At 32.6% G+C, this 12878-nt stretch overlaps 1 protein-coding gene across 2 annotated transcripts in view; it reads right to left on the bottom strand.

The window, feature by feature from the left end:
- The window catches only part of LOC140450161 (proton-coupled amino acid transporter-like protein acs), a 153382-nt gene extending 145041 nt beyond the window's left edge, over positions 1–8341 (bottom strand). For both annotated transcript variants that reach the window (XR_011951978.1, XM_072543612.1), the window contains exons 1-3: positions 8175–8341; positions 4335–4403; positions 2869–3019 (exon numbers count right to left, since the gene is read on the bottom strand). Coding sequence is in view for 1 of the 2 variants with exons in the window: in XM_072543612.1 (XP_072399713.1) it covers positions 2869–3019; positions 4335–4403; positions 8175–8197 (243 nt within the window). In the remaining variant the exon portion in view is untranslated. The remainder of the gene's footprint in view (positions 1–2868; positions 3020–4334; positions 4404–8174) is intronic.
- Positions 8342–12878: the final 4537 nt, after the last annotated feature.

Below are 12878 nucleotides of genomic sequence, written 5' to 3' on the forward strand. Positions count from 1 at the left end.
TGACGTACAATGGCCAGGCACCGGCAAACTTATAAACAAAAGGCATTATGTATTATGCTGGAAACAATGATCCGGCACATTGCTATGGAGTCGCAATCTTGTTAGACACAGAAACTAATAAATCAGTTATAAGCTACTCAGAGAGATTGATAATGGTTCAGCTAAAGACAAACATATAAGTTAACTTAATTCAAGTATACACACCAAAAGCGGATAAGGATGAAGAGGAGATAGAACATTTTTACATGGAGTTAGACACAATTTTAAGATCTATTCAAAAAGAAGACATTACAATAGTAATGGGGAACTTTAATGCTAAAGTCGGGAGAGGAAAAATTGACGAATATGTTGGGGAATTTGGACTAGGTGACAGAAACGACAGAGGGGATAGACTTGTGGATTTTTGTCAAAATGAACATTTTGCAATAATGAACATAATGTTTCAACTACCCGACAAAAGATTATACACTTTAAGATCTCCTGCAGACAACAAAGACCGCATAGTCAGAAATCAAATAGACTATATATTAGTTAAAAATAGATATAAAAACTCAATTAATGCAGTAAAAGCATACCCCGGAGCAGATGTCAACTAAGTCCGTAACCCGCTGATAGCTACAATGCACGTGAAACTCAAAAAGATTGTAAAACAAACGAATTTTTGAATATACAAAATTAAGAAAGAGAGAAACACATCAAAAAGTGATCCAACAAGTCAACTCAAATCTAACAGAAGTAGGAGAAATCTTAACATCAGAAGATGTCAATGAAAAGTGGAGCAATATTCAGAAGGCATTCCTAAAGGTTGCAGAAGAAAATTTAAAGGCTGAAAAGACAAATAAAAAACAGAAGTGGATGACTTCAGAAATTCTAGCATTAATGGAAGAAAGAAGAAAAGCCAAAGGGAGAAATAAGTCAAAATATCAAGAACTACAAAGTAGAATTAAAGTAAAGATAAAAAGGCCAAGGAAAAGTGGTTAACAGATCAATGCATAGAAATAGAAGAGTATGACAGAAAATACGACAGCTTTAATATGCATGAAAAAATAAAAGAACTAACAAATACCAAAAAGCGAGCACACTATGGGATACTTAAAGATAATAATGGTAAATTTATTGCAGACATCAAAGATAAACTAAGATTTTGGCAAGAATACATAATAAAACTATTCGACGATGATATAATGATACAAGAAGAACCACAGGAATAAACAGGACCGAAAATCATAATGTGCGAATTAGAACAGGCAATTAGAAATGCAAAGACCGCAAAATCAGTAGGCTCAGAGATCAGATACCCACTGAGCTAATTAAATGCATCGACGAAAAAACACTGCATATACTTTTAGATCTGTTCAACAAAATATATACAACAGGAGTAATACCCGAAGATTGGTTGCTGTCCACGTTTGTAACACTACTAAAGTCAGTACATGCGACAGAATGCTCCCAGTACAGAACAATTTCCTTAATAAGCCACACACTTCAAATATTTCACAAAATAATACATGAAAGACTATACAAAAAAATAGAAGAAGATATAGATGACACCCAGTTTGGATTCAGAGGAGGACTAGGAGCGAGAGAGGCTCTGTTCGCTTTTAAAATTCTCAAATACGATTAGATATAAACCATGATCTCTATGTCTGCTTTATAGATTATCAAAAGGCTTTGGTTTTTTGATAGAGTATGACATCATAAACTCGTAAAACTGTTAAAAGAAAAGAATGTGGATAGTCGAGATATACGGGTTAGTTTCAATCTGTTCTGGAATCAAAAAGCAAAGGTTAGAATCGAAAATGTCAATACAGAAACTATAGAGATCAAAAGAGGTGTTAGACAGGGTTGCGTGCTGTCCCCATTGTTATTCAATCTATACAGCGAAGCTATTTTTAAGAAAGTAATATCAGAGGAAAAACAGGGTATATCAATAAACGGAAAAATATTGAATAACATAAGCTTAGTAAATAGATTACGTCAAGTCAGTATGAAATATCGAAGAAAAACGAGTAGAAAGAGTGAATAACTAAAAATATCCGGGAACCTGAGTAAATAAAAACAATGACCAAGATAGAGAAATAAGGACACACATTGAAATTGTAAGACACGCATTTATAAAAATGAAAACAATGTTTGTTAATCGAGACTTTTCTCTGGAACTGAGGATGAGAGCCTTAAAATGCTACGTGTTCTTGACTTTGTTGTATGGAATGGAAAGCTGGACACTAAAAGTGGATAATACAAAGAAGTTGAAATCATTTGAGAGGTGGTGCTATAAAAGGGTTTTGATAATAATATGGACCCAACGAGTTACAAATGCAGAAGTATTGAAAAGTCTACAAAGGGATTGCGAGGTCATAAAGCACATCAAAACAAGAAAGCTGGAATATTTAGGCCACATTACCAGATGTGCGAAATATGAGGTATTAAGGCTCATAATGCAATGTAAAATCAATGGTAAAAGATCCATAGGAAGACGATGAATTTTCTGGCTAAGAAACGTAAGAGAGTAGTATAGTTGCAGCTCAGTAGATCTTTTCAGAGCAGCCACCAATAAGGTACGGATAGCTGTGATGATAGCCTACCTCCGATAGGAGAAAGAACTACAAGAAAAAGAGCAGTTAGAACAGAGATTAAAGATGCTGACGTCCTACAGTTTACGCATATAGAGTTAGGAGAAGACTTCTCACAAACTGGATTTACAAGTCACAAGATCAAAAGCACTGAAAACAAAAATTTCATAACTGTTTAAAATCATTGTGTTTGTGTTTTTTAGGGAATTTTAGCTATTTATAAAAGGATTGAAATACAATTTAATAAAATAAAATAAAAAAGGTAATATATAAAAATAATATCAATATTAATTACCAAAATTCGTAGGCAATATGTGGACAATAAACCTATAAGAATGGTAGAAACTATTCCGTTTATCATTCCTGCTAATTTAAATCCTTCGGGTAATGCCAAAATTCCGGTACCAATAATACCTTTGACTAGATGACCTAGGGTTTCGATGCTCCTAAAAGTTCAAAAGACGATTTAATTATTTTGTTTTTTATTTAGAAATAAAGAGAATAAAAGAACGACGAGAAAAGTGAATTAACCATTTAGTTTATATCAGAGTTTATTTTTTTTTATTACAATTTGCATTTTTTTAAGAATCTCTTGTGTTGGTGGTTGTGTTTTCTTAATATAGATGTAAATGATACTATGGTGTTATAATATGGTGATTTCAACAGATAAAACTTAGTCGGTGGTGATATCAACGGAATCAAGAAGTGGAAACGAAATACTTGGGAATCAAATTATTGGGCTACGGAAAAGTGTAAGAAGTGCAAAAACAAGTAAATTTATCGAACAACGTAGGAGGATGTCTAAACAATACAATATGGCGAAAAAAATACCTCAGAATCGAAATGAAAACTAGGATATAAAAATCAACAATAACGTCAATAATGACGTACACAGCGGTAACAAGGGCAGATACGGTCAAAACTCAAAGATTATTGGAGACGACATGTGGAATAGATCAATCTATCGGACCAACTCGACATCGAGTTTTTTAAATGAAATTTTTATTTTGCGAGAAAAATTAAGAGATCAATACAAACAATATAAGCAAGAATATACATAACATTCATCAATATTAATGCAAGTAAAAAGTGTATTAAATATCACGAAATATTTCGTCGAAAACAATGTTTTTTGTTACGATGCTGTCATTTAGCAATTAATTTTGCATGCTGATCACGAATCCGGTGTCAGATTTGCTCTATCTTGACGTTTTATGCGCGTTTCGGGTCACTTCCGGTGTCGGATCGTAACCGGAAGTACATATTTAGATTCGTCTCGACGAGACCTTTCGATCCATATATACCTACATTGTGGGGTCTAAAACTTAAAGTAAATTTTACCTTCCGGTCATCTCAAAACCGGAAGTGAATTTTTGTACCAAAAGTATATCTTAACAATCTCATACGTAATACTAATAATATTCCGAAAAAATATTCTAATTATCTAATATTGTTTTTGAGTAAAGTGGTGGCTGGAAGAAAGGCTTTTCTTTCAGGGCTTAGCGTTTTAGTATATAAGATAAACCTGTCGATAGAAGAAAAACAGAAAGAAAAATAAAATTTAAAGCACTTGGAACCAGCGCTTAAATCTAAAAGAAATATTAGTTAACAGTTTTTTGGAAATCATTTTGGCTGATATTTTGGAGATAATTTTAAATACCATTGCTGGATCTAAATATCTAACACTTTAACTATCTTAACTTATCTACGACAATACACTAAGATATATTTAGGAATAAATATGTTTTGTTCTAAACTTACTTGTTAGGACTCGGAAGATTTCTATGTAAGTATGGATCATATTCTTCTTCGGGGTCATCCTTTCTAGCCCTAAAATTAAAAATTAATTAAGAGTTAAGTAAGTTTGTACCTAGGTAGTTTACGTTAGGTGAAATTTTTTACCGTTATAGAAATGTTCGTATTCCAAAACGGTGGTCAGAAAAATATGCAAGGCATGAATAAGTTATACCCTATATAAGCTATAAGTTAGTAATAAATACGATAAGAAAAACTGAGATCACACAGATCACAGATATCATGTCATACCGAACCTATGTTCAGTAGACAAAGTACAGCCCGCCGCACTACAACTGGTTTATCATACGGTTTGATTTGTGCTGCGACTATTGCGCTCTCGAATCCCAATATATGACGTAATTGTGCTTAGAAAGTGGATGGTCTAGGAAGAAAATTATTGCTTTAAGCGATATCCAGAAAGCTAGCAAATTATGGGGGATTATACAGGGTGTCCAGAAACTCTCCTGACAAGTGAAGACCGGAGTCTGATAATTTTAAGACCATTTAGCACAATTCATCTAGTCCGAAAGGGAGCTAGAACTGTTTGAAGATGGCAGCTTGTAATTAGTTTTTTAATACTTCCAGAACGCTTCTAGTTAGAAAAACCAAAACTAGTACGAAATTGCGAATTTCTGCTACCGGTCATAGGCGTCGGTTTTGGGTCGGTCAACGGTTATTTTAATGCATAACTTTTTTGTTTTTATCTTTTGAGCATTCGTTAAACTAGATCATTAAATTTTCAGATATTCTAGTTCTAAAAGGTACTTTTACTTTGGGTCGGTAGGATACACCGTTTTCTAGAAAAATCGATTTGAAAATTTTTCGTTTGTTCGTCATGAAAGTTAAATTAATAAATATCTTAATTAATTTTATACATTCTTTTGTTTTAATGAATGCAGCACACAATTCGTAAAAAAAAGTTTGGTAAAAGAAGCAAAAAATCAAATTGAAGCAAAAAAGAATTTTAAAAACAAAGAAATAATTACGATGGGACGAAACTAACACAAAAGAACAAAAATCAAAAGTAGATAGTTACAAAAGATGTCCGATGTTGATGACTATTAGTTTCTATACATAAATTTACCCTTTTGCTTAGAGAACGCCGAATTCTTGCAAAAATTCCTAAAGTATTTCTAAATTCGTTGCATGCATGCATCTTGTATCGTTAGCCAGAGTTGTGCAGGATTTTGTATCGGAACGGAATAAACACAATAATCGCAAGGATTAAAATCCTGCGACCTTTCTAGCGAAGCGACAGCCTCCTCCAATCCAGTGGTCTTCGTAGTAATTATCAAGAAAGTCTCGTATATTCCTACTAAATTGGATCGGACAGCTATCATGTAGAAACCATAAGTTTTGCCCAATGTTTAAATGCACATCATCTAACGAATTAGGTAAAATATTTTTCAGAAAATGTAAGTAATTACCACATATAATAATCCACAGGCACAAGTAGATAGTCGTTAACTACTGCTATCCAGACGTTTATGCTAAACCTATGGTGATACTTAAATTTTTGAACAGCGTGGGGATTGTTACCAACGTACGAATAATATTGTGCATTATGCACATTAAAAATTCCATTTTTTGTAAGCAAAACAAAATGTATCTGAAAAGAATCTTCATTTTGATTTTTTGACGATTCTTCACGAGCAGTAAATCTCCTTGTAGCTGTGCTTGTACACTATTGTACAGTAGCAGTGCTTTGTAAATCAAAAAGGATATAAATTTTCGTTCTGTAAGATATTTCCTGCGGAAGATTTTAAAATTGTAAAATACTGGGCAGATAGTCTTCGAATGCTTATTTCTGAATTTTCCCTATCTTTCATTAAAATAAAATTTTTATGTGCTGCCGTTACATCATCATGTCGCATTGTTGCATAATTTTTTTGAGACCACTGAATCTATTTTTCTTAATAGTTGATAAAGAGCTGTAAATGTTGAGTGAGTGAAATCACGATTGAGGAAATTTTCAGGGTATCTACGTTGTGTTGCTCTATGGTTACACCTCATTTCGCCATAAACTAAAACATATTGGCGTATTCCTTATTAGTGAAAACAATTTTTGTTGAATTGAAATTGTTGAATGCCACAAAGTAACAAACTAAAAGATAAACTTCGCGAACTAAAAACAATTTGATAATGAAAAACGTAGATTATACTTCCGTTCGCAGATCCACGGCTAACTAGTGCAAAAAATATTAGTTTAACTTTTATGACGAAAAAATGAAAAATTTTCAAATCGATTTTTCTGGAAAACGGTGTATCCTATAGACTTAGAGTAAGAGCACCTTTAGTACTAATATACCTAAAACTTTAATAATCTAGTCTCAGGAATGCTTAAAAGGTAAAAAAAAAAGTTATGAGTTAAAATATCCGTTGACCGACCCAAAACGGACGCCTATGATCGGTACTAGAAATTCGCAATTATTGAAATCGATTTAACTCTGAAGGGTAAATAATTGTATTAGTTTTCGTTTTTCTAAATAGAAGCGTTGTGGGGGTATTTACCAAAAACTAGTTACAAAGCTCTAGCTCCCTTAGGAAGCATTTTCGAGCAAGGTGAATTCTATTGATTTATCCTAAAATTGTATGAGGAATCTCTGGTCTTAGTTTGTCAGGAGACTTTCTGAACACCCTGTATTTTTAGCGCAATAAGGGCGCATTCTTGTGTCTAACAGTATTTCGTCCTAACTTGGAAAACAAATTGATCAGCGTGATAAAAGAAAAAGAGATGGCTCAGAAGAGGGCTTAGCAATAATTGATTCTTTTAAGTTTAGAAATAAAACCCAATAAGAATGAGCAGAAAAGTGAGTCCTGTAGCAGACTATGTCTCTGCTCGAAATATTGAGCCAAAAGGTATCTCGAAAGGAACAAACCGGAGTCAATCATTAACAAACGTATACATGAAGCTTAAAGAAAAAAGCAAAAATAAATGCTGGGACACAGACTAAAAAAATTCTGCACAAAAACAGGCCGTAATAATAAATCGCTAAAAAACCTAAGAACATTAAAACCAGCAGAGTAGCAGACTAAGTCATATAGCAACATTACAAAATCATTAAAGACAAGATGGCGATAGTACACAAAGAGAATCCTGATATTTAACTTAATCAGGAGCAAGCAGACCTGATCGTCAACAAATTGGAACAAGCGATGGATGGAGCTTCTACGGGAATCAACTTACAATACAGTTCAATAAAAAGGTAAGAGCAAGGACTCTGTGGGTGAACTGTGCTAACAAATGTAGTAATAAATGAATTATTAATGTGGTAAAGACTATGTAGGGCATGTGGAAAGCAATAGACTTGACTGTATTTAAACATAACAACATGCCTAAATAACTTTATTTTACCCGCGTTCCTGAGAAAAAGCGTATATTGCAATTATTAGAACCAACCTAAGGAAACATCTGCCATAAAAAAGGAAATAGAACTAGACTAGGTAACATTTGGCAATATTCTAAAGAACAGCTATATTGTCAGTATTTTAAAACAAGAGTATTCATATGTACATTGTTTTATGTGCTGCTCTCTAATACGATACTTTTAAAGTTTAAATTAATAAAGTAGAAAAACACACAAAGATTAATGAATAACTGATACAGCTAAATTTTAACATTATAGAAAGAAAAAGATATCACTGAACTGGTCAATGGAAAAAAATTCGCATATGCAGAGGTGATATTAATACAAAATTAATACATATTTATATAACAAACAAGCTAAAAGCCAAAGATCTAATAAAGTGCATCAATTATTTATCTCTTTTATTGTTAGTGGAAAAATTTTTTAGTAGACTTACCTGGAACTTGCATCCGCTGCCATGTTTTCCACTACTAACAATAATTAAGGTAAAATTGGAAAATATTAATATATTTTTTGGATCATAGAATTTCAATAAACAAACGTTGTAGAACCAAAAACTATTAGTTTTTTAATTTTATATATGACAGTAAAATCTTGACAATATCATAAAAACGTCACATCGATAATATTTAACAAAAACGGGTCATCCTAAAAAAACTAATCTATATGTTTTATTCCAGTTGTCAGAGACGAAAATGCCACTAAACTTAATTTTGGGATCCCAAAAAGTTGCAAATAGGTTTGCCACTACTACCTCCCGGCTTCCCTCTAAAACACGACTAAGACGGGGGAAACAGAAAAACTGATCTACCAAGAATCTGTACGCCCGTAGAAAAAAAGTTTCAAAAAAGAAACATAGCTGAGATAATTTTGAACCAATAGGCATTTTTTGTGTATAATTAACCCTTCAGAACTCATAAACAACGCTATTAGCGACAGGCGATTTCGAAAGTTACGAGTGAGAAATAATTTTTTTAATTAAATTTCTATCAACTTCTTCTTATTATGCCGTAATCTAAGGAAGGTTGGCGATCACTTCTTTAAATACTTCCCTATCTTTTGCAACGTTAAATATGTGTTCAACACTGAGGTTAGTCCAATCTCTGATATTCCTCAGCCAAGATTTCTTCTTTCTTCGCAAGCCTTTTCTTCCCTCTACTCTTTCTTGCATGATGACGTGTAGAAGAGAATATTTAAGGAGCAGACTTGCAAATGCACAAAAAGACTGATTTTAACCCAGATGTTAAATATCTAAGATTGTTTTCGGATGGATGTGGGGGTCGGAATACAAATTCCTACATGGTACATGCACTCACCTTGTGGCTTTTAAATAATGCCCCAAAAACTATTAAAACAATTACGATGACGTTTTCTGTTCGGGGTCATTCGTTTATGCCAGCTGATCCAGTTTTTGGTCAAGTTGAGCTAGACTTACGTGCCCATGCTTTTATAAAAGCCATCATACAAATATTATGAAATCTATTCTAAGAAAGGACAAGTACGCAAGCTGGGGTCTGATTGGACTTTGTATGACATAAAACATGCAGCACTTTCACTTAAAAAAGTTATACCTTCAAATATTTTTTTTGTTAGTTGATAATTATCTGAATCATTTAGAGATAAGTTGGTACTGATTTCATTTTCAATAAATGCTTGAAAGGCTGACCAATCAGCACGAGCGTCATTCCACTATCGGATTGATTTCGAAAGATATGGGAGTAATTTAGAGTTAAATTTGAATAGGGTAGTGATCAAAACCTAAAGTATCTTGATATATGGACTAGTTTGCCAAACCTGCCAAGAAAGGGGATATAAGAATTAAATCAACTGCAGAGTGGTTACTGGGCGATCCTTCATATAAAGTAATTAGTTCCAAAATATCTAAAGCTTTTCTTAAAACCTTTCCCTCGCGATCTTCCGAAATATGACCCCACCTGTAATGGTGTACATTGAAATCGCCACAAAAAATTGTACGAGGAATTTTAAACTGTTCCCATAAATTTAACCAATCTTTTCTTGTGGTTGCTATGTCTAAAGGTTTGTATACTAAAACGAAGGAAATATTTATATCTGGAATAAATTAACTGAAAATTTTTGGATTATTACACTTTGTTGATAGTTAATTGTTTGCAAAATAAATATACCAACTCCATCATATCCATCATCACGGCATTTTTTAATGAAATTGTATCCCTTTATATTAAAATTACTATTAGACTTAAGCCCAGTTTCAGCAAGTATGATAATACCAAATTTTTTTTATTAAGGTAATTTAACAAATTATTTTTATTGGATGATCCACTATTCCACTGCAAAATTACTGATTGTATTTGAGAGTATTCGGTGCAAATTGGAAATTTTTTAAAATTTAGTTATGAAGGAGATAGTTAATATTATAGTTTTCTCTTTTTAGTCCATAAAATCTTCTCTGTAGGGAAGAAATAATGGATTTAGGTTTTTGACATTTATACGATTTTTTCACAGGAATGGTATCAGAAGTAGAAGAGTTTGGGTGTGTCCGTTTTATTACTAGTAATGGCTTTAGAAGCTGATTTTGTTTTTTTTTTAAGTAAAATTAGACGATGAACTGTCACCAGAAGTATTCGATAAAGTCGGAAAATTGTTGTCTTGTTTAAAATCGAGAATCAGTTATTAGCTACTTTCGCATATGACGGATTATTATATTCATATATTTTCAGCTTCTTTAAAAAAAATATTTTCGACTGACATAATTTATTTTATTACATTTTGTTTTTGTATATACAGGACAAATACGTAAAATTTAGGGGAAATCGTTATTATTACAATAAATACACAAAATATTTTCTTTACAATCATCTTCTGTATGGCTTGTATCTACCTATACACTTTCAACATCTCTCATTTTTTTATTTACATTGTCTAGCTGAGTGGCCGTATCTAAGACATTTTAAACAATGTATAACAGGTTGTATGTAAGGTTCAACATGAAAATTGCATAAATTAATTTTATACATTTTGGAATTTAATTTCCTAAAAATTCTGCTATTATCATTTTTTATGTTTTCATCAGAGTCTATAATTTTCTTTTTCATACGATGAACACCTGTTTGTTTGATTTGATAGCCGTTAAAAAATATTCTTCAGAAAAAAAGTATCTACCATCATGACAATTGTTTTTTACTATTACATCATGGTGTACTAAGCTATTGACTATATCTAAGGTATTAACAGGTTGACTGCCAGCCTCTTTTTCCCTGCATTGCCAAAGAGTCATTTGAGTACCACATATGGTACTCAGTCCAGAAGATAAGTTCGAATATTGAGGGCCATAAATGGTACTCAGTATAACTTACAAAACTGCATGCCGTGTACCTAAGCAGTCACTCATCTTGTATATTTTATATGAAGAAATTAAAGTTTTGGCCTCAGAAAACCGTTCTATGATTTTAGCCTTTGGCTAGATGGTATTATACTCTTTTTATGAAGGTCGTCTATCAAAGTGTAATAAAAAGCCTTTTTTAGCTTAAATATTTATTTAACAAATAGCGTATCTCTAAAAAACGGTACAAAAAAATAGTAGACAACTTAACATAAATGCTAATAAAGAAAAATTACTGTAGTTTGGTAAAATGTGCCTTAAAAAATCAGTCAGAACACAAATATTTCGCGCAAGTCTCCTTTTGTACTGTTTGTCTTCCATGCCTGTTAACAATATCCCTATAGCATTGGTTGCAGCGGTTTCTTTTTAGACATTTTACTAAATTATGTAAATTATTAGCAGGCATTACAGAATCGCGTTTAATAAGCATATCTTTGATAATCGCCTCTCTAAATTCTGTTATTTTCATTGATTTATTTGTCACTTTAGAATAAACTGACAAAGCAATTACAACGGCAACATTTAGTAAAATATCAAAGGCAACTTTTCGGTACCATTTCAATGACATCCTTGAAAATAAATTATACGAACTCATTTGATCCGACACATCTATGAAGGATTTTCCTGCATTATATTCTACTATTACCTGTGGTTTAAGTTTGTCATCTCTTCTTTGTATCACATTTACCATAGAAGATATATGCTTCGAACTTATAGCAAGCACTTCTCGCCGCTCCTTCCACTTTAAAACCATTACACCATTATAATTTTGCCTTGCACAATATTACCTTTTTTTAGTTTTATTTTAGCTACTTCAGTTGGATTGCGTTTCCTATTGGCTCGAAGTGTCTCTACTAAAAAGGTTTGTCTATCAAGTAATGTTTCTGCCAAAGTGACACTATTATAATATAAGTTGTCCGCATATAGTGTTCTATCAAAATCTAAATATGGCTCCATTAATTCCATAACTACTTTAGAGGATACAGATGTACCAGTCTGAGCTTCTTTTCCAGCAATAACTTCATACTGCAAAGTGTAAAAAGGGTCGGTGCATAATTTAAAAATTTTTGTTTTGCAGGTACTGCCTAAAACTTAGCCTACCTTGAAATGGTACCATCGACTCATCTATGCACAATGACATTTCGGGAATTACACAGTGATTAAACGTATCCACTATCCAGTCAATAAGGAGCTGAACCTTGTGAAGCGGATCTCCGGGAACCTGTGTTGAGTTATTCGAAATATGAAACATGCTGAAAATAAATACATATTTTAGTAATTATAACCTAAAATATAAAATGTTATAATAGTACCTCAAAATCAACTCAAATCGGTTTCTAGCTATATAGTCTGCCAGTTTGCTTTTATATAACTGTATGTTTTTTCAATAATGAGTCAGAGAGGGCATATCTACTAAACCCATCCACATAAGTATGCCTAAAAAGGTATGCATTTCTTGTTCTTTTTGTCAGTATCCAGCTTTTAATTCTTGCACTCCTCTTTATATTGGGTCTTTCAAGACATTGTAGAGCATTATTGTTTGTTTGATTTACTAAGAGGGATACCACTTCTTCATCAAAAACAAACAAAAGAAATCAAAAGGGCTGGCATCATGCATTGTTTCTGTTAAATCGGGGTTTACACCTACTTCTTTGGAAATCATATTAAAATTTATATTTTTAATCCTTTGCTGATCAGGTATTTGCCAATCTTCAGATATGGGAACATTCTCAGGTGCTGGTTCTTGCTCATTATTTAACTTTTCATTTCTCAAAACTT

Source organism: Diabrotica undecimpunctata, chromosome 9 (genome assembly GCF_040954645.1).
Source record: "Diabrotica undecimpunctata isolate CICGRU chromosome 9, icDiaUnde3, whole genome shotgun sequence".
Taxonomy (NCBI): Eukaryota; Metazoa; Arthropoda; class Insecta; order Coleoptera; family Chrysomelidae; genus Diabrotica; species Diabrotica undecimpunctata.